Here is a 23,029-nt window from a genome sequence, read left to right as displayed (position 1 = left end):
TTTCATCTGCAAAGCTCTGCAGGTAACTGATTAGCTAGGATGTTAGTGCTATTTGCTCCTAAGTTTAGGGGAGGATATATTTGCTTAAGGGCTCTTGGCTCTGGATTCCTTTTCCTTTCCAAGGCTTGGATCTTTTGATTATTGAGGGCAAAGTACAAAGCACTTCCTTTTTCTATGCAATTATTGTATCCTTTATATACTTGTTGGACAGTTCTCCTGTTCTGCAACCAGATGCAGTTTATTGGTGTGGGTGTTTTTGTCAGCCTCACATCCATCCATTCGATGCATATCGGAGGGATTGTGTGTTTTGAGAAACAATTAGATATTAGATACTATTTTAGAAACTGTAAAGGCTGTATTTGTTATTATGGCTAACTTCCTTCTCCCTTCTTACCCTTTACCCTGAAGGCGCTAAATCTTTTATTAAAAGATGCCCTCCTTTATTTTTCTTGGCTTTACCTCAGAAATCACCACAGCTTGTTTAGAATGAGGCAGAAATTAGCCCTGACAGCAGTTTGAAACTTTTGTTACTTAGTGGAAAGTTTTTTTTTTTTTTTTTCTTCTTTTTTTAAGTGAGGGAAATCTCTGGATGTGAAGACTGGAATTGGGATTGTTCCTGGAATTCCATGAGAGAAGGAATGGTACAAGGTTAATAAAGGCTGGGAAGAGTCTGATACCTTTTTAACTGAACCTGAGTTTTCAACTTTTACTACAAGTGTTATCTTGGTTTTAAATATCTTGGTAAAGAACTAAGGAAGATATGTTCTGTCAGCTTATTTTCATATTCAGTCATTACGTTAGCACATAATGTCAGTTCAGGTACCCTAGAATTAAGTCTGAAGAGGTGACTTCTTTAGATCATATTTAGCCTAAGGAAATTTTTGTTTTCCTTTTTAAGACCTTTTGTATCTTGTCTTTAAATGTTAGTTTATACTCTGCTAAGGTGTTTCACCTGGGTCTATTATTTCAGTGGCAGCTCTGAGACTTCTATGTGCTGATAAATATTAGAGAAGTGGTGGAAACCACCCTAATGTCCAAAGCTTTTAAATTATTTTTCATTGAGGTTATACCCCTGTCTCTTGTACATAGTTCTTCAGCTCTTTTGAACAGAAGGAACAAACATTTTTTCCGGTCAGTTACACCTATAGTTTGTAGATTTGCGTTCTATCACAGACTTATACATGAAGATCCCATTCTTAGTCATAATTCTCCATACTCAATAATACACTGCTGGAAAAGATTTCACTTTATTTTCATTCCCAACTTATCGGTTCAAGTGATTGAAAATGCAGGGTTATAAGTGCTCATAATTATTTTAATAGCCTAAATGAAGGTTATTTAGATAAAAAAGGTATTTTGTTTTTGTTTTTCCAGGAGTAAAGATAGTGGTCTGAAATGGAGGAGAATAAGGAATGCAGCTTCTTTGTTGTTGTTGTTACACTAAGTCAATGTTACCCATGCCAAGGAGAAATGTGGATTTATAAGGTTGGGTATTAAGAATTTCCATTCTTAAGTGAAAGTAAACAAACTTGCTAGGCAGTATTTTAAAAATTGCTTATTTCAGAATTATAGCCGCTAGGACGCATTAAACCAATGTTTAGATAATAGTTAATCCCCAAATGTAGAATCTTCTCCTTTCCTCATCTTCCCCGAGGCAGTACTCTGACTCGTGGGAGAATTATAGTCTTTTGGAATAGTCAGCTTAACTCTTCAATGTGGCATATGTTCCAGTCCTAGAAGACAAATAGTCTGTGATCTATTGTAGACAGCATCCCTTGTAGACTTAACACGGTAGTTCCTACAAGTTCATGCTGGAAACTTGTATAATGTTGAAGGGATATTCTGGTGAGGATGTGAAATTAGGCAGATTTTAAATAATTTACATTAATACTGTTAGGGTGCTAAAGGATTGTTGCCTTCAAAATATTCACTTTGGGGCTTGTATCTTTTCTTGAATGATGCAGTCCTGGTTTGAAATACTTTGGTAACTCCTCTTTAGGACAATGTGTACTATCAGACTTCATCTCAGGCAAAAAGTCAAGTAAAATGGATAGTAAGAATAAATGTATCAGTGCCCGTTAAAGTAATAGTTAAATGTTGGGTAAATTAGTTTCTACTTATGTTCTGCAAAAGAAAAATCACTCTCATCATTCTTTAACTTTAGACTCAAATCATGTAGCCATAAATATTATTCTCTGAGTTTAGCTCCATGTGATTTAAAGGTATTTCCAAAAATTGCCTCTCTTCGTCCACTCAGTGCATAATTATTGAACATGTACTGGGTGTCAGGTGCTGCTTTAGGTATTTGGGGAAACTGTGGTCAATAAGGCAAAATCTTTGTCTTCCACATCTTATAATTAAATGTGTGTGGCATATAATATGCACTTAAAAACTGCACCTACGAATTAGTTTCATACAGCGATAAATGTTATGAAGGAAATAAAAGAAGGTGATATGATAGTGATGGACTTGAGGAAGGATCTTTTTAAGGGGGCTGGTGATACTTCAGGCAGGGAGATTAGGAAGAGTCTCTTAGAGGAGGTGACATTTGATCTGGAGCCTGAATTGTGAGAGGAAGTCAGGGAATACTTGCACCCTTAACAGGGCTTGATAAATTTTTTTGCAGCCTCTGAAGGCATTTGAACACATCGTGGAGTAATTTAAGCCTCATTTTGAATCGTAACTAGCAATTTAACACGATAAGTCACCCTAGACTAATTTTAACATGGATTGAAAGATTGAATAAGATACCATATTTTTAATTCACTGAGACTCTATTAGCCATAAGGGCAGTTTGTGCATTTCACCCACTCTGGGATGCTGCGCTCTTAAGCCAACAAGGTGGGCCCTGCAAAGGATTCCAAGGGCTTAAGTAACCTACCCCTTACCACCTATCTCTCTATCTCCTGATCTTCCACCCTCCTTCCTCCATACTTCTGTATGATCCACTCTGGCCACTTTGAGCTCCTGTTTTCTATTCTTGGCTCTCTCGGCCCCTCCTGCACTGTGCTCCCTCCCTTCTTTCAGGTCTCTCCTCATGTCTGACATCCATTTCAGTGTGGTCTCCCCTCTCTCCCCCCAACGACCCTACCCTATGAGAAAGAGCAACCCATGCCCATCCTGTGCCCTGTCTCTTTTATCATTTCCTCACCTCCATAGCTCTTGTTACACTTCGGTAAAATGTATAGTTTAGTTCTTCCTCCTCTAGAATGTAAGTGCCACAGGAGCAGGGATTTTGTCAGCTGAGAGCTGTGTCCATTGGGTCTAGAGCAGTGCCTTGCACATGCAGGTACTGAAATTAAATGAGGAAGGAAAAGTACTCCACATAAACTTGACTGAATACCTATAAACAATATTCAGTAGATACACAATTTAAAGTAATATTTAAGATTTTGTTTCTAGTCTTCTAACGTGTCATTCTTGGACTAGTACCTTACTCGTCAGACTGATTTAACCTTATTGGTGAATTCCAGATTTTCCCTTACTCGAACTCTTGTGATTTGTCTCATATCCTTATTCGACCTCGCGTAATCTTCACTTCATCCATGAAGTTTAAATCATCTTGTATACCTCTAGCAACAATTTTTACCCTGTCAGCTATTAAGCACTTACTATAGTAAATCACCTACTGAGTCAGTTTCCCCTCCATCTTGTCAGCCCGTAACCTACTATAGATTCTGAGTTGATAAGGGAGTCTTTCCATTAATTTGAATTCTGCCATCTAACTACTGCCACCATTTGGAGAGTTTTGTTACGGTTGCTTAAGGTCTGCTTTTTCACAACATGTTTACAGCATGGAGTTCTCTTCACAACTTAGAACCTCACATCCTTTCCTACAAGGCATTTGCAGTCCTTATTTTTGCCCTTGATTATCAAAAAAGGAATCAAAGTCTCATTGAATTGTAAATTTGGGGAATTTCAAATCTGCTTCTGAGCTGACCTCTTTCACCTCCCTGCATGCCATCCCCCAAACTATTTTTAAGTTTGTGAGATTATGCAAATTTATACATTCTCACATGCTCATTAGCAGTTTCTGAAAAGCATTACTTTTTGTACCATTTTAAGCACACCTAATACCATGGTTGTGATCTACTAATTGCAAATAACTTCTATGTCCTTGCCTTTACTTACTCTTTCCCAGATAAAAGGTATGGTCTGATAATAAGCATTAAGCCAAGAAATAAGCTTATTTAAATAATCTTTGGTTTTGAATTGCAATGTTACAGAACATTGGCAGTGAAAGCTCTGAGCAAGCCCAGAGCTAAGGGATGGGAAAGAAATAGAGGCTTGTCTAACAGCTGGACTCTGACTCACTGGAGGGTACCTGCCAGAACCTGCACATGGCTCTTTAAACTTTGCTAGAACAGCGACCTGAAGAGTGCATTTGCACAAAGGGTCTGGGGATTATTTTTAACCTTTAAGTAAAAAGTTTCCCTAACCAATACTGTAAAATGTGGTCACACCTACAGGGTAGTTCAAAGAATTACTCTACCTGAGCATTTGGCTTCTTTTGAACAGTGCCACATTAGGCCAGATGGTGGCACCTTCTTTGAAATAACTGCTTTGCCTTGGAAGTTTAATTAGTTATTTGACCAGTTCAAAAAGTGTATGTGGTTATTTTAAAGGTAACTTACTTTCTTAAGGGAAAAATGGTATATTTATCCCAACAGGATGGTGGTTTTATTTGGTCTCAAATATAATTGTGAGAAAAGCAGGGAACTTCAGCAGCTGTTTCCTTTAAAAAATTTTTTTTCTTTATCTTTAAAAAGAAAAACCGTCACCTGTCATCAACCATATAGATTCAGTTGTTTTTTAAAAAATCATAATGGCATTAATGATTAATTTTTTGTATTGACAAAACTTAGTTCTGGCTTTTAAGTAACCTTTTTTGTTACATAGCTATGAAACAAATTTATAAAAATTTTTAGAACCTTCCCTCTTGCCAACCCTACACTAATAACATGCTGGCGTATGTTGACTCACTCGCTCCTGGCAGTGTAATAAACCATGGTTTCTGGAAGATTTCTGTGCTTACTGTTGGCTGGGTTGGCAGACACTGACAGTATACCTGTGTCTGATGATTCAGGTGTGAGAAACAGTTATTCTTTACCAAATAAATCATACCCATGAATTTTGACTAAATTAAATACCATGTGTAAAGTCCCTAGTATATACTAAATAAGTGGTAGATACTGTTTGACTCCATTCAAGATGATTGGTTTATCATTTCTTTTTGAGCAAGTGTTTCTCTGGAAATATCTTGAGCAGTCTCCTTTCAGAGGCCACTGTCACTTAACTCTTCAGGTCCTGTGTAGGTTCTGTACCTGCAGATGCCTCCATAATGCTCTGAGGGGGCAGCATTTTCGTGACACCTATTATTCCCTAATAGCAAGTGGAGCTAAAAGTCAGAACTTTCTCTTATGTGCTTACTGCCTTGTTTGAGGAGAAGATAATCATGGAAGTTGGGTATTAAGTAGCTAGGTGAACACGTTTACGAGATTTTTTAGTCCTCTGCTTACAACAGGAAGCATTGTACCACATGGTCATTGATGTTACAGGAAGTAAAGGCACATCAGTTTTATGCAAAACAAATTCAGTGACTAAGAAACAACTGAGGTCCGTTTACTATGCTGTTGTTGGTTTAATATTGAATATACTTTGCCCAGATTTTTTTTTTCTGGTTGCATTATGCCTTGTTTATTCCAAAGATACACGTTTTATCTTTTGCTTGCATGTACACCAACCAAGCCACCATTTAGCAGTAAACCTATTGAGTAACCTTTTCTTATACACCATTACGATTGCTAACTACCAAGTCCTGTGTCTGAAGACTGTATTTCCTAGTCTTGCAAAAGTACACATTTAACTTCCATTAGATAAATATAGGAACCCTGTTGGCACAATGATTAAGCACTCAGCTATTAACAGAAAGGTCAGCAGTTCAAACCCAGTAGCTAATCCATAGCAGAAAAGACCTGGAGATCTGCTCCCATAAAGATTAAAAACCAACCAAACAAAAAAACAGCCTAGAAAACCCTATGGGAAGTTCCACTCTGTCTTTCGTGGTCCCCATGAGTCAGAATCGACTCGATGGCACACAACAACAGCAAAGATAAATATTGAGCAAGATCTGCATTTACAAGTAGCTTACAGTTTTAATTTTATATAGAAACTTATCACAGGATGCTTTTAGTACATTTGTTGGTGGAAATTGTTCTTTGGCAGAATCACCACGCTGCATGTAGGTGGTCAGTTACCAAAGAGCCAAGCTTTACTAACATTTATTTGCACTAGAAAATGTAGCGATTTTACCAGGATTTCCCAAAATAACCATGCCTGCTCTGCTTCAGTAGCGGGTTTGCAGAAAAAGTTGTTGGTCAGGTTATTGAAGAGGTATTTTTACAAATACTGAAAGATTGTAACGACTAACGTAACTTGCTTTTTGGAGCATCAGTAATTCTCCAGCAGATTTGTTTTCAGTTTTGCTTACAGTATAGTGCTCATAAATTTAGGAAGAAGTGAGAGGGAGCAATTACTAATTCATTTATTGGATATTGGGTATCTCCGTAGAAGACGGTTAATGGGCAGGGGGATATTCAGATTTGAGTGTGTTGCCGTTAGGTGCTGTTGAGTCTGTTTTGACCCCTACTGGCCCCATGTGGCAGAGCAGAACTTAGAACTGCCCCCATTGAGTTGATTTTTACTCTTAAGTGACCTCATGTGACAGAGTAGAACTGCCCTGTAGGGTTTTCCAGGCTGTAATCTTTACGGAAGCAGATCAGTAGGTCTTTTCTCTTACTGAGTGGCTAGTTGCGCCGAAGCATTTAGGTGGATTCGAACAAGCAGTCTTTTGGTTAGTAGTGGAGCACTTAACCGTTGTGCCACCAGGACTCCTTGAGTAAGTGTGTACAGGTTAGCAAATGATTCCTTTTAATATTTAGGCTCATCGTAAGCCAGAGTGCCTAGTATTAACGTAAGTTTGAGGAAATGAGTTAACTTTTTTCCCTACTAGAACTGTAGAAATAAGGTTAAACGTACTCTCTAAGCAACATCCTTCCCATTAATTAGTGTGCAAGCAGGCAAAAGAATAAGTTTTGTGTGCCAAGAAGAGAGTGCAATACTAATATAGTTGTTCCTTGGGGGACGGGTTTCAGGACTCCCTGCAGATACCAAAATCCAAGGATGCTCAAGTCCTTGATATAAAATCACATAGCATTGCATGTAGCCTGTGCACATCCTCCCATATACTTTATAGTAATCCCTAGGTTACTTATAATACCTAATACAATGTAAATTCTATTTAAATAGTTGTTATACAGTACTATATTGTTTAGAAAATAACGAGAAGATGGACAGTGCTCAAACAATGAGTACTAGAGAGAGACTTAGGATCTGTGAAATGGTGGGAGGGTACAGCAGGGGGTGCCTACACATCATTTCATTCACGTGAATTCAGTATAGTGCTTAGTGTGAAGCAAATTAAAGTTTTGCTTTTTGGAACTTTTTATTCTCCCATCCGTGGTTGGTTGAATCCAAGATACAGAACCTGGAGATATGGAGGGCCAATTGTAACACCTTTGGACAAAAATATAAGCTAACTGTTGCACTCTTTCAGGCAGTTGCTTTGATAGTTTCATACATCTTATGTATTTTTTAGTTCTCGTATAGCACTTCTTATGTGCCTGGCACTGTTCTGAGTACTTTACAAATATTCATTCATTCAGTATTAACTCACTTAATGGTTAATCATTTATTCTAGATAAGTTAGAGGGTATGGAAGAAAATAATGAATGTGTGCGTATATGTATTTTCCCCCTCTCTCTTTTTTCCCTTTTGTTTGTTTTTGCTTAGACCTTGTCCTCCCTGATTATTAGGGGTGGGGAGTTTAGTTTTGGGGTTGACACCCAATCCCTGTCGTGTGGTAGTTCTGCTTTAAAAGTTTAGAACATGTGAAGATTGAGTTTTGAGATGGTAATGGCTTGGATTAAACTAGTCTTTGTGTTATAATTATAAAACTTACATTTCCAGGAAAATAAAGCATCTGATAAATAAAACATACCTCTCCCATCTCTCTTTTGTATCATTAGGTAGATTTTCTTATTTATATGCCAGAAGTTTTTAAAGACTGTATTAGACATTGCTTTAAAGTCTACAATGTCTCTCTTCCTGCCCACTCCAGCATGCTCGAAGATGACCTTCAGCTCAGTGACAGTGAGGACAGTGACAGTGAACAAGTAAGTTTTGTACACTCCGTAATATCAGGCAGCCTTTTAAATGAGTCTGACATATCTAAGCTGCTTATCCTAACCTATTTTTTATTCTTTTTCTGATCCTTCTTCTATTGTGAATGTCTAGACCCCAGAGAAGCCTCCTCCTTCCTCATCTGCACCTCCAAGGTACTGTGTGCGGATTTCACCCCCTCTATATATCAGATGTTTGCATTTTTCTACCAAATGGAAAAACAAAGCTTTATTTTGTACTTTCATAGTTTTTTTTTGTGGGAAAGAAGATGGAGGATTACAGTTAAAGGAAAACCAAAAAATCCAGTTGTTGTTGAATGGATTCTGACTCGTGGAGCCCCCACCCCCATGTGTTTCGGAGTGGAACGGTGCTTCATAGGGTTGTCAGTAGCTGTGGTTTTTCAGAAGTAGATCACCAGGCCTTTCTTCTAGGGCACCTCTGAGTGGATTTGAACCATCAACCTTTCAGTTAGTAGCTGAGTGCTTAACTGTTTGTACCACCCAGAGACTCAAGTTAAAGGAAAGTACCTGTTTAATACATTGGAGCTTAAATTAGCCACAGAGAAGTTGTTAGTCCTATAAAGAGGTAAGAATCCCTCCACCTGCCTACCTACATCCTTGGTGCTGAATATGCATAAAACACTTTCTGTCAGTATTGTTTAACCAGTATTTGAAAAGCTAAACTGAGGATCCCAGTACTTTTAGGAAGATGACAGATTTGATATATCTTTACAAATTGTAAAAGCTGAATTATTTCTAGAATTTGGTTTCCATAGTGCCCCTTTACTTAATTCCGTGGATTTTCAAATTATTTCAGTTACTTTTAAAAATGGCCTGCAGTACATTTTAGTGTGATAGAAAATGGCACCTTTTACCTGTAAACAGCTAGCAATATTTTACAAAATGTGATGCTTTAGTGTTTGGAAATGGGAACTATTTGAACTAGTTGCTTTATATCTAGCTGCTGTTCAAATAGACTCCACTCACCAAAATTTAATGATTTAATGCACCAAATACCTGCCCTCCATGGGCAGAGTTAAATTGTACTCTTAGCTTTTCTTCCTTGAGATGGGGCTATCCATTCAGAAAGATTAGCAGTAAAAGCCTCTACCTGTCATACAGCTGATGTTACAGCTAATGTGGAGGAAAACCATGCAGTTATGTGACTCATTCATAAGGTTTGCTTGTTTATTTATATACCATTTTGTTCAGTAATTTCTGGTGGGTTATGATGATGCAGAGAGTATGACAAAGTAGCCTAAGAAAAAGTATGAGAAAAGAAAAAATTAAAAAAAAAAAAATTGTGGGGATAATTTAGAGGCAGGGGTGACATTGAAAGTTTATACCATTCTGACCATCACTGGCTTAAGTCCTTCAGCTGTTAGTGTAAACAGGGTCACAAACTTGACATAGCATTTTATATGAGGAAATTATGTAGTGGTGTAGTTATTTATTAATTTATTGTTTATTTTAAGATGACCTCAACTAGTGACTTAAATGTATTATTTTTAAACTTAATTTTAGGTAGATGTGGAGGCATTTAAGATTATAGTTAATGATTTAATAACTTTAGCTGTTACCATCTAGGGCAAACTTTTAAGATGCTTAAAATTCTGCACGTGTCTGGCAGTGTGATCAATATGTGTTTTCTCAATGACCTACAGTTATTGCCCTATTCTTGAAGCTTGCAGCAGTGAATCTTTACTTCAGCTGGTATTTGGGATTGGCCTAAGCTTTTTCACTCATAAAGAGGGGGCCATTTTATACTTCTGCCAAAGAAGCATGAGTAGCGATTTGCCTTTCAGCTCACTTTCCAAAGGAACACCATTTATATTCAGTAACCTTCAGCTACTATACACTTAGTTCTCATAGAGGGTATGAGGTAGAATTGAACATACTGGCTTTTCTTTTATAAATGTTCTTTTGGTTATAAGGGGTCAACAAACTTTCTTAAAGGGCCAGATAGTAAATATTTTAGGCTTTACTGACCATATATGGTCTCTATTGCCACTACTCAGCTCTACTGTTGTAGCACAAAAGCAGATATGGACAATACATAAAAGAATGGGCGGCATGTCTTCCAATAAAACTGTATTTAAAAATTCATGCAGCCATCTCAGGCCATGGTTTATGGAACCCTTGTTATAAAGGACTTGATATACCACTTAAATTTTGTATACCTTGAAGTGTTCTTCAGGAGTAAAATTTCATGGGTTTCTCTTTTATGCAGGAATCTTGTGAACTGTTTTAAGGGCTTTTCTCTGCTTTTTTGAGCCACTGTGGGGCCCTCTCTCAGCTGGGTGATATGGTGGTAGTAGGTAATTTTGATTCCCTTCCTTCTGAGTAGGAGAAGCATGGACAGAGTGTGGAGAGGGAAGAAATCCACCTTGCATGGTGTCTTCTAATTTTATCTTTCGGTTGCTTTGCAGTGCTCCACAGTCGCTTCCAGAACCAGTGGCATCAGCACATTCCAGTAGTGCAGAGTCAGAGAGCACCAGTGACTCAGACAGCTCCTCAGACTCGGAGAGTGAGAGCAGCTCAAGTGACAGCGAAGAGAATGAGCCCCTAGACACTCCGGCTCCTGAGGTACCGTGTCCCCCTCGAGGAGGCAGCCTAAGATGGCAGCATTCTGTCTTTGGGGAGAGTCCCTTGTGGGCCAGGATGGCCACAAGACTGAGAAGTTCTGTCCCACGGGCATTTGGCTGCTCCTGCGCCATGTAGAGCCATCTGTTTCCGTTTACTTATTTCTTACCAAATAGTTGTCAGTAGAGGTTTGGGGGAGATGGCTTTTCTCTCCTGTTTAAAATGATAGGGTTTTCTCTGTTGCTGCTAAAGTTGTTTGGAAGAGCAACTGATTAGGAATGTTTACACACCATTTTCTTTTCCCTTCTTTTGAAAAAGAAAACTTGTTTTCCGTAGGCTGATGTTTTAATATTAATGAGAATTCTTTTTGAAATTTTAGAAATGCATGAATTAAGGAAATCAAAAGGAGGCAGCCTGATTTAGCAGAGGGCAGGAGCGTGAACTAGAAATAAAGTCATCAGGGATTCTATTTTTGAATTACTAAAAGCCGTGCATTGAATTGATGGCAAAGTGATTTTGCCAGGGCTGAGCTTCTTGCTCCTTCTGCCCCATGTAAGCAGGGATGATTGTGTTTGCCTGTCACTCACCCTTGGGAGGTATTGAAAAGATGAACAAACAGATGAGACTGAAAATTCTGAGCACTAAATTTATCTGGAGGACTTATGCTATTTACTAGATTGTTGAGTGCACAAACTTGTTAGTAAGAACTAACAGGGTTGTCATATGCCCTCTAAACTTGGAAGTAGCAATGTAAAAATTGTGCTGGGCAAGAATATTTAATGAAAAGAATTATTCTGGAAGGAATTTTTGATGAATTAGACCACCCCCTAAAATAAAATTTCTTCTGTATATTTGAAATGGGAATGCCAGGAAATGAGGCTTTATGTTTAAGAAAGCATTAGTATTTTCTTATATTGGTCTCTGCTGTTTGGAAAGCAAGGCATTTCCACTGGAGCGTTAATAGAATACTCTGGAGATCATGTAGTGAGACTTAAGCCTCTATGAGGGTTGAGGGCAGAGGAGGCTGGGAAAATAACTGGGTATCACTTTTTGTTAGATAGGAATTTATGTGTGGCTACTAATTGGTGTTTAAATAATATTTCTATGCCTTGAGAAAAAGGATATTGAATATGCTATGCAGACAAATTGTGTGATTGTTCACATTTAATGTTTATAAGATTTTTGCTTTGTTTCACCTTATTCAGTAAGAAAATCTGCATGCTTGCTAGACTATTGATATATGGAAAAGAATTTGATTAAATAATATTCCATTCAAATAAAATGGAAATGGTACAGATTTTGGTAAATAATTGAAACTAGAAAAATTTTAGTCTGACGTTTGTATTGATAAAACGTACTTTGTTGCTCAAGAGATTACTGGAATATATTTGGAGACCTCTTAAATGTAAAATAAATGTTCCCATCCTGTATTATTTTATTGTCTCACTAAAAAGGCTTTTATTTGTGCTTGTGTATTTATATGAAAATTCAGGCTTGGTATGGTTTGTATCTTAAGGACTAAAGCTCATCTTCCCCAAGAATATTTTCTCTTTGTTTAGGTTTTAAACCTATAATTTTCCCCCCACAGGTATTTAACTACCCCCCCAACACTTAAAATAAATATTTGCATTATTGCATATCTTCTGTTTTAGCTGAAAGTAACATGAATTCAGTAATAGGCCATTCCCATTGTCGGCAAGTCAGTTCTGACTCACAGTGACCCTAGAGGGCAGAGTAGAACTACCCCACTGGGTTCCCAAGGAGCGACTGGTGGACTCGAACTGCCAGGCTTTTGGTTAGCTGCTGAATGTTTAACCACTGCACCACCAGTTTTACCTTTCTCACTCATTTCTGTAGTTCTTTTTTTTTTTTTTTAATGCTGGGCAATTTGCTTGTATGGCTTCATTTGCAAGTCATCTCATTTTACAAAGTAGTCCCCGTAACTGTATGAGATCTGAACAGCGCTATACTCGTCCCAGTGGACTGGTGCTTAACTTTGGAACAGCCTCTGCGGATTCTGTTTCAGTTTCTGCTTTATAATGTGAATCAATAACGTAAATCTCAGCTTTTCAAAATATACCGGAAGCATTGCCTTTTTGCCGTCTAAGTAAAGATGAGAAAACATTGTATTCTCAGTTATTCAGAAATCTGCTCTTTTTCCTTATCTGTTCATTGTCCATTCATTTGATAGTGAACTACCTGTCATTGATTGCCTCTTGGGCCCTTGATAGTTTCTCACAAATTATTTAATCCATCAACCCTACAAAGTTGGTAGCCTTTTTTTTTTTCCTTACAAAGAAGTACTAGAACTAGAATTCGAACACACAGCCATTAGCTCTGAAGCCTGTAGTTTCCCTGTTGCACCATGCTGCTGCTTTCTTCTTTTCTCCCCCACCACTCTGCTTTTGAGCTGTTACAGAGCTCAGAACTTCTTAGTCAATACTGTAATTCATTTCTAAAATACATTAACTTTTGCCAACTTGAGAGATTAGAGAGGTAAAGGAACAGGGTCAAACATTTATAAAAGCTGTTAATAATAATAATTTGCAGCATTTGATTTGTGCCCGCACTGGGAGGACAGAGCAGGCATGGGGAAAGACAGAGGAGGAAGTGAAAGGCTAAACCTTGATCCTGTCCAAAACTTAATACACTTAAAATTTATTTTAAAATCTATATTTAATCAATCCCTATGTAAGAATTTCTCACATATCAACACCCAAATAATACCATACCTTAAAGGATATTACCCATTTTACAACTTGATATGCTCCTTAGGTACAAAAAAGGAATTACTCCCTACCCCTTTCCCTTTCTGGGCACACCAACTCAATTGTGCCCTACCTTTGGGCCATGCACCTCCCTTCTGAACATTTTTAGGACCACAGTGGAAGAAAATACATTTTATTTCTGTAACCAGGACATTCATTTAAGTACTAAAAATGTGTCTTATACTGCCCTGTTTTAGGCAGACAAAAAGCAGATGTTATTTATACCAGGAAAAAAAAAACCCCAGTGCCCTGGCTTGCTTTTTTTGGTTCACTCATGAATACTCTTCTAAAGAGCCTGCCAGTGGTTGGGATGCATTTGTAAACGAAGCGTGTGAATAAGATAGATCCACACCTTTCCTGAAGAAGGATCAAGGGTCTGGCTTTCAGACATGACTGGCAAGTAATGTTATCTCACTTCTTTCCCCAGTCAGTTAACTCCTGGTGTTACCACATCCTCAAGTCTTTGCAGAAAATAATGTTTGACAAGCAGGTGTAGTTACTAATCTATTTACCCTTAACAATCATCGTGTCTTGTTAGACCATTGAATACAGTTTTAGATTACATGTGATGGAACGCCTGGCACCTAACAGTAGTTTTCTTTTTCCCTCTCTTCTTTCCTCCCTCCCTGCCTACCCTGAAATTCAAATGAGAGCACGGTTATAGAGCTGATTTAAGCAAAGGGAGCTTTTAGTATGTTGTAATAAGGAGTAGTGTGGGATAAGCAGAAAAATGACTGATGCAGCCATCTTTCTGGGTGAAGTATGGCCCTATCTACTTCCTTAAAGTTCCTCCTAGTTCTCTGCTTTCAAAATCACGCTAAACCCAAAGTACCTTGCTGATTATTTTATTACTTAGCCTTACTCTGGTCCAGAAGCCTTTTACATTATATCTACACCTTGCATGTATTAAGTTTGCATGTTTTTATAGAGTTGAATTACTTGGATTCTAGAATTGAACATATTCCACTGGGAAAATTGTCAGCATTCTGACCCTAAAAAATTGTCTACCCACTGTTGTGGTCTCCTTTCCCATAATCTAATCAGTTATAATACCGTGTAGAATATCTTTCAGTACCTTCCTGGTCTGTTGTGTATTTGATCTTGTCACTCATACAAACGAACCTGTCAGAAAGGATCTTAAAAAACACATGTAACATGCCAGTGATATACGGCCCTTAAAAATATAGAACCATTACTCATTCTATTAGGTACTGATATTTTTCTATATGATATAAAATTTATAGGCTCAGCAATATATCTACAGGAATGCTCAAATAAATATTCACTATTTTATACGCTGAACAAAAGGTCAGCAGTTCAGATCCACCAGCCACCCCTTGGAAACCCTATGGGGCAGTTCTACTCTGTCCTATAGGGTCTCCGTGAGACGGCACCTAACAACAACACATGTAAGACACTGTAGTGGAACTTGGGAGACTCAGAGGTCTCTGTCATTCTGTCAATAAGATCTCACAGCTAGTTGGAGAGATGTGTTTGGTTGCATTAATAGTTAGCAACAAGGATTTAAATAACAATTAAGATAACAGTGGCCTTCAGGAACTTTTGTTTATTTGCTGACATCAGTTGTGCAGATAATCCGTGAAATCTCACTGCTTTTAACTGGTGCTCTGGAGCCTGCCTGTGTTTATTAGGGTCATAGGTGCTCGTTCATATTTCAGGCCAGGTTGCCGTTAACAAGAAAATGTGTTTCATAATTGTATATATTTTTTAAAGAATCCAAATGGGACTAGTACTTGGCTAATGTGACCTCACTTGACTCTTTCCATGAAGGTGTAAAATTTGGAAATCAGTATACACTGGTAAACCTGTTGCATGTAAATGTTTATATAACATTTTTAAGTAAATAAAAGAAAGGAAATCAGGTCTTAGCTGTGCTCGAAGAAAAGTTATTTTCAATTGAAATATGTCAGGAACCATAAAGCGTGAAACCCATGGATTATCACTAAGACTGTTTATTCATTAGCCTTCTTCTGAAAATTGTTTATACAAGAATTCTTTTTATTCTTCATTTTTCCCTTATATTCTCTAACAAGATAGTTAAATGTGCCAAAATATGTCATTTTTGTTTAAATTGTGCTATAATTATCATTAAAAAAATTATCGTCGAGTCAATTCTGACTCATAGCAACTCTGTAGGACAGAATAGTATTGGCCCATAGGGTTTCCAAGGAGTGGCTGGTGGATTCAAATTGCCAGCCTCTTGGTTAGCAGCCATAGTTCCTAACCACTGTGCAACCAGGGCTCCGTAGTTATCATTAGAACAAAATATTTATATTGTAAAGATTTCTCAGCATTTGTCAGTGGTCTATTATTAGTATCTACCACAATCAAATGCCCATATCACAGAAATTTTGAAGACTTCTTTTAAGAGTTAATCGTCATAGAATTTGACCTATGTTTACCAGCAACCAGTTGTCATGGAGTCATTTCCAACCATGGCAACCCCATGTGTGTCAGTGTGGAACTCTGCCTCATAAGAGTTTTCGGTGGCTGATTTTTTGGAAGTAAATTACCAGGCCTTTCTTCCAAGGCATCTCTGGATAGGCTCAAGCCTTCAGCCTTTCCATTAGCAGCCGAGCATGTTAACCATTTGCACCACAAAAGAGCTAAACCAAAACCAAAAACCATACCCATTACCATCAAGTCGATTTTCACTCACAGTGACCCTATAGGACTACTTAGGACTACTTACTGACCTGTAATTAGAGGAGGGTAAATAGGGCCTTCATTCTTTGGTTTTTGAAATAATTGCCTCCTCAGGATAGTCCGGTACAGTTGGATAACTAAGCACAAAAGAATAGGTTATCATCAATAACTAACACTTCTTTTTCCTTATTTTTAGCCAGAGCCACCTACAACAAATAAATGGCAGCTGGACAACTGGCTGACCAAAGTCAACCAACCAGCTGTGCTACCAGAGGGCCTTGGGAGCACAGAGCCACCGCATCGTCACCAGGACAGTAAGGGCAAGGGGAACGGCGACAGCAGCAGCAGCACTAGTCAGGAGCATTCTGAATCCAACGACCCTGCCCCCAAGAGCTCTAGCAAAACTCTCCGGGTCCCTTCTGAAGGCCCCCACCCTGGCAAGAGAAGCTGTCAGAAGTCTCCCGCACAGCAGGAGCCCCCACAGAGGCAAACTGTTGCAACCAAACAACCCAAAAAACCAGTCAAGGCCTCTGCCCAGGCAGATTTGCAGGCCAGCTTGCAGGTGGAAAGTGAGCCAGGACTTCTTCCTTATGGCTCCAAAGACCAGAATTCCAAAGACAAGCCCAAAGTGAAGACGAAAGGAAGGCCCCGTGCTGGAGAAAACAAAGAGCCCAAACCAGCGGTGCCCACCCCCAGTGAAAGGAAGAAGCACAAGAGCAGCCCTCCTGCCCCCTCCAAGGCGCTCTCAGCCCCTGAACCCACGAAGGACAATGTGGAGGACAGGAGCCCTGAGCACTTCGCTCTTGTTCCCCTGACTCAGAGCCAGGGCCCACCCAGCAGTGGCCGCAGCAGCAGGACTAGTGGCTGCCGACAAGCGGTGGTCGTCCAAGAGGACCGCAGAAAAGACAAACTCCCGTTGCCTTTGAGAGACACCAAGTTGCTTTCACCGCTCAGGGACACTCCTCCCCAAAACAGCTTGATGGTGAAGATAACCCTAGACCTTCTCTCCCGGATACCCCAGCCACCTGGGAAGGGGCGCCGCCAAAAGAAGCTGGAAGATAAACAACCCCCCACAGGGAAGAAGCATGATTCTGAGAAGAGAAACTCAGACAACTCAAGCAAATTGGCCAAAAAGAGGAAGGTGAGTATGTGGAGACTGGCATCCCTCGACAGTGTGTAATGTACCTGCTGTTGGCTTGGGGTTGGCCCTTTGACTGGCTCTTGATTTAAACCCAACTCTGAGTTGTCTCAGGAGAGATTGGAAATCTCCATTTTGATTTTATGTATCCTTTGCTCCTAAGGAGTCTGGACTTTGATAGATGCTTCCCATTCTGTGGTCAGAGACATGAACAAATGCCAAGCTCCTTCATCAGTCTTGCCAGTTTGAAAAAAGATGAGGCATACATTAAAGATGATAGCTTCCTTTAGGGTAACGTAGCCTTTGGGGATAAGTTTTTATTTATTCTGGTGACGTTGGTATTTACCACCTGACCCATTGGGCTTTGTCCTAGAAATTAAGGCCTTCATAAATTGAAATGTGAATTAGTATTCTGAACTACTGAAAGAACTGCTATACCCTAAATTTTACTCCTATAGTATGATCTTTTTAGTACCAATATTACATACTTATTTTATTTTAACAGACGGCCATCTGACACCTCATTATTGTGAAACTACCAGATTCAGAATGTCTGAACTCCATTAATGACTTTTATTAATATAGCAGAACATCACATATAAAAAAAAAAAAGTTAAAGCTATTTAATGCATGTTTAGGATATCTTTTCGAGTAACGCAGGCTGGAATGTTGTGAAGTATTAAAAATCTATTACAGATTGAAGTTTAGTTTAAGGAATGGACTTAGTTATAATTTTTTAAAATTTGTTCATTATTTAAGACCTTCTCTTACTTGGACATACCGCTATTGTGGATGGTCTCCTTATGTCCTTTATTCTAGACCACTGAACTTTTGAACAATTTTTTGCTTATTCACGATGGTGAGGGATAAGTGAGTTTTTCCTTAGTGGCATTCTCAAGCAAACCTGCCCAAGATTCAGAGACAGGAGCACAGGGGCCACCTTTCTTCTACTGAGAAGAAATAAAAATTTTAACACTCATAGGAGTACATGAAAAACTTTTTACTCAGTTGTGAAGAGAATAACAAATGTAAAAAAGATAATGGAAGCCTGCTGTCATGTTTGTGATTCAGGCGATTACAAGGTTAAAAATACAATGCAACTGTACCAAATAGTATAGGGGGGCAGGATGTGTATTGCCACCATAGTTAGAGCAGACAGGTAGAGTGGGGTGGGATCTAGCGCTAATTGGTGGTGCTGTTTTATGTAGTAGGAGGTATATTCTCTTGTCAGAAAACTTTAAAAAACTCTGTGTGTGTATATTTTTTAAAGGTACAAAACTTTATGGAGGGAATTGCTAGGAAAAAGCTACCTGCAACTGATATACTGAGAAAACTTTGATTTATTTACCTTCTCCTCCTGGGGAATCTTCAGTCACCTATATCCCATAGTCTTGTATATCCATTCCCCCAACATACTTCATGCTAACCTTATGTATTACCTGAAGCGAGGAGAAGCATCAGCATCTAAAATGCCTAATAACCAAGTGGATATGTTAGAAATTGGAGAACCTCCAAGATAGTTTTCAGCCCAGTTCATGCCCTAATATGAATCTAGAAGCATTGATTGCAGCTCTAGACAGGGAAACACACAGCCCAAGCAGTGCTCTCCTGGTTCAGAATGAGACTTGGGCCTTCTTCTATAAGCCTGCCCAGCACTTGGCCAAGCTCCTCTAGGGCAGCTCATTTGTCTTTCTGTCTAGAGCATGCAGAAATGATGATTCCCTCATCTTAATCAACTGTAGGATTTCTATAAAGCTCTGGAAGCAGATGGGGGATATGGCCCTGGGAACAGTCTGCCTGTCTTATGGAGGATAGTGATGGGATCAGGGTCTGAGCCAGTAGTTCCAAATTCTGGCAACACAGTTCAGACCCCTCTGGAGCCTTTAATACTGATGGCAGGGTACCCTCTCCCCCAGTTGGTGTTTATGAAAGCTTCTCAGGTAATCCCAGTGCCCAGTGGAGCTGAGAACCGCTGGAGCAGAGCCTCACTCCTGGGCCCATGATTAGGCAAAGCTAGTTCTTTGGACAGAGAAATCCCTGATGTCCAGTTTTTAGAGACATCATGGATCTAGGCAACCAGGAATTCCCTTCCTGACATATGTCACTAGTCAAAAACATTGCTAGAAGCTTTCAGATGAATATAAAAATGAGTCAACTACATACGTATTTCACGATCAGAGAATTACTTGTCTTTTTTTAAATTTACTATTGGATCCCAGGTGGGAGATACTGAACTCCTTGGGGTTGTGGAGTCAATTCCAACTTGTAACAACCCTATAGGACAGAGTAGAGCTGCCCCATAGGGCTTTCTGCAGGGTAGCCCTGGTGGTACAGTGGATAAGAGCGACAGCTGCTAACCAAAAGGTTGTCAGTTCAAATCCATTAGCTGCTTCTTGGAAACTCTTATGAGGTGGTTTTCCTCTGACCTTATAGGGTCACTATGAGTTGGAATTGACTTAGACAGCAACAGAAATCTTTCCAGAAGCAGATCACCAGGTCTTTTCTCCTGGGGAGGGGCAGGAGGGTTCAAACTGCTCAACTCTTAACCCCTGTACAAACAGAGCTCCTTCCTTATTGAATTTAATACTGATTTCAGATGCTTCCCTGGCTTTCCACCATTCCTCCTCAACTCCCTGGCTTTGTTTACTCAGGGCCTCCGGCTGTCTCTAGCCCTCTGACAAGCACAGTTGTTCCCCTGGGTAATCTGGCTTGTGGTCTGGGCCCCCCGGGGCGCAAGGCAAGAGGTTCTTCTTTTTAGGCCTGAGTATTTTCTCCCAAGTGCAAATAGTGAAGACTTGTTTTGCATTTTCTTCTTTTTAAGTGTAAACAATAGAACAAGCTCTCTAAGGACAGGGTCAAAGCATTTAAAGAATGTGTCTGATCCTTCACATTGTAGCATTAAGTGTTTTTATTTTAAACTCCTTTGGAGTCTCTCCCACAATTTAGCAAACATTTCCAGAGGGTTTCCAGATCCTGGAAGACATTTTAGACTTAAAAGGGTGAGAAGAAGATGATCGTAAAGAGTTAATGGTGAATATAACAGAAGCCATCAGATGTGGAGCCCATATTGAAATGTACTCAGGTTTCTTGCACTTCCAAAAGGAGTGCGGGTAGGGAAACTAACTTTATGAGGAGAAGTAGAGAGAATTGAAGATACGTAGGCATCAGTTCATACTGTACTCCTTACATAAACTTCAGAATCTTTTCAACCTGGTAACAAGATTTTAAAATGCCGTTATATATTTTCTCTTTTTTTTTGGGGGGGGAGCAGTTTTTGACCTCTTTTACTTTCTTAGTTTTGTGTAAAATTAGTATCCTTTCTTCCCTAAATTTTTTTTCTATTGTACTTTAGATGAAGGTTTACAGAGCAAACTAGTTTCTCATTAAACAGTTAGTATGCATGTTGTTTTATGACATTGGTTAACAACCCCATGACATGTCAACACTCTCCCTTCTCAACCTTGGGTTCCCTATTAGCAGCTTTCCTGTTGCTTCCTGCCTTGTAGTTCTTCCCTCTGGGCTGGTGTGCTCCTTTAGTCTTGTCTTCTTTTATGGGCTTGTCTCATCATTGGCTGAAGGGTGAACCTCGGGAATGACTTCATTACTGAGCTAAAAGGGTGTCCAGGAGCCATACTCTTAGGGTTTCTCTGGTCTGTCAGGCCAGTAAGTCTGGGACCCTCTTTTGTGATCCCTGTCAGAGCAGTCAGTGGTGGTAGCCAGACTCCAGCTAGCTGTACTGGACTCAGTTTGGTGGGGGTTGTGCTAGTTGTGGTCCGTTAGTCCTTTGGACTAACCTTTCATTTCTATCTTTAGTTTTCTTCATTGTCCGTTGCTCCCGAAGGGGTGAAACCAGTGGAGTGTCTTAGATGGCTGGTCTCACAGGCTTTTAAGACCCCACATGCTACTCACCAAAGTAGAATGTAGAACATTTTCTTTATAAACTGTGTTATGCCAGTTGAGCTAGATGTACCCCAAGACCAAGGTCCCCACAGCCCTCAGCCCAGCAGTTCGGTCTCAGGGAGTTTGGATGTGTCTGTGGAGCTTACATGACCTTGTTTTGTACAAGTTGTGCTGACTTCCCCAGTAATGTGTACTGTCTTACCCATATCTATTGTCTATTTAGTGTTTTTCCCATCTCCACGCCCCCCCTGCCCCCCGCCGTAAGCATCAAAGATTATTTCTTTTGTGTGTAAACCTTTTCATGAGTTTTATAGTAGTGGTCTCATACAATATTTGTCCTTTTGTGATTGACTTACTTCATTCAGCATTATGCCCTCCAGATTCATCCATGCTATGAAATGCTTTACAGATTCATCATTGCGTAATACTCCATAGTGTGTATGTACCATAGTTTATCTGTTCATCTGTTGATGGGTAGCTGGGTTGTTTTCATCTTTTTGCTGTTGTGAACAATGCTGCAGTGAACATGAGTGTGCATATGTCTATTGATGTGACGACTTTTATTTCTCTAGGATATATTCCTAGGAATGGAATTGCTGAATCATATGGTATTTCTGTATCTAGCTTTCTAAGGAAGTGCCATATTGTTTTCCAAAATGGTTGTATCATTTTGCATTCCCACCAGCAGTGCATAAGAGTTCTGATCTCCCCGCAGCCTCTCCAGTGTTTATTTCCTGTTTTTTTGATTCATGCCAGTAATTAGGGGGATGGGGTGGTCAGATGGTATCTCATTTTGGTTTTGATTTGCATTTCTCGATGGCACTGGGTTTTTGTTTTTAAAGGCTAGTGATGGCAAACATTCCCTCATGCGTCTGTTGGCCACTTGAAAGTTTTCTTTGGTGAAGTGTCTGTTCATTTCCTTTGCCCATTTTTTAATTGGACTATTTGTCTTTTTGTTGTAGAGGTATTGGATATTCTTGTAGTTTTTAGAGATTAGAGTTTTGTCTGATTTGTAATAGCCCCCCCAAATTTCCCAATCTGTAGCTTCTCTTTGGTGAAGTCTTTTTTTTTTTTTTAAATAATTTTTATTGTGCTTTAAGTGAAAGTTTGCAAATCAAGTCAGTCTCTCACACAAAAACCCATATACACCTTGCTACACACTCCCAATTACTCTCCCCCTAATGAGACAGCCCCGCTGTCTCCCTCCACTCTCTCTTTTCGTGTCCATTTTGCCAGCTTCTAACCTGCTACACCCTCTCATCTCCCCTCCAGGCAGGAGATGCCAGCATAGTCTCAAGTGTCCACCTGATCCAAGAGGCTCACTCCTCACCAGCATCCCTCTCCAACCCATTGCCCAGTCCAGTCCATGTCTGGAGAGTTGGCTTCGGGAATGGTTCCTGTCCTGGGCCAACAGAAGGTCTGGGGGCCATGACCACTGGGGTCCTTCTAGTCTCAGTCAGACCATTAAGTCTGATCTTAAGAGAATCTGGGGTCTGCATCCTGCTGCTCCCCTGCTCCCTCAGGAGTTCTCTGTTGTGTTCCTTGTCAGGGCCATCATCGGTTGTAGCCGGGCACCATCTAGTTCTTCAGGTCTCAGGATGATGTAGTCGCTGGTTCATGTGGCCCTTTCTGTCTCTTGGGCTCGTAATCACCTTGTGTCCTTGGTGTTCTACATTCTCCTTTGATCCAGGTGGGTTGAGACCAATTGATGCATCTTAGATAGCTGCTTGCTA

The 23,029-nt window shown here is 39.6% G+C and overlaps 1 protein-coding gene across 19 annotated transcripts in view; it reads left to right on the top strand.

Moving 5' to 3' along the window:
- Window positions 1-23,029, top strand: part of AFF1 (ALF transcription elongation factor 1) — a 243,599-nt gene that overhangs the window by 175,099 nt on the left and 45,471 nt on the right. For all 19 annotated transcript variants that reach the window (XM_023553275.2, XM_023553272.2, XM_023553274.2 and 16 more), the window contains 4 exons: window positions 8,180-8,234; window positions 8,356-8,396; window positions 10,670-10,826; window positions 16,455-17,399. In XM_023553275.2, coding sequence (XP_023409043.2) covers window positions 8,180-8,234; window positions 8,356-8,396; window positions 10,670-10,826; window positions 16,455-17,399 — 1,198 coding nt within the window. The remainder of the gene's footprint in view (window positions 1-8,179; window positions 8,235-8,355; window positions 8,397-10,669; window positions 10,827-16,454; window positions 17,400-23,029) is intronic.

Source organism: Loxodonta africana, chromosome 5 (genome assembly GCF_030014295.1).
Source record: "Loxodonta africana isolate mLoxAfr1 chromosome 5, mLoxAfr1.hap2, whole genome shotgun sequence".
Classification (NCBI taxonomy): domain Eukaryota; kingdom Metazoa; phylum Chordata; class Mammalia; order Proboscidea; family Elephantidae; genus Loxodonta; species Loxodonta africana.
This window is presented reverse-complemented; position numbering and strand designations above follow the sequence as displayed.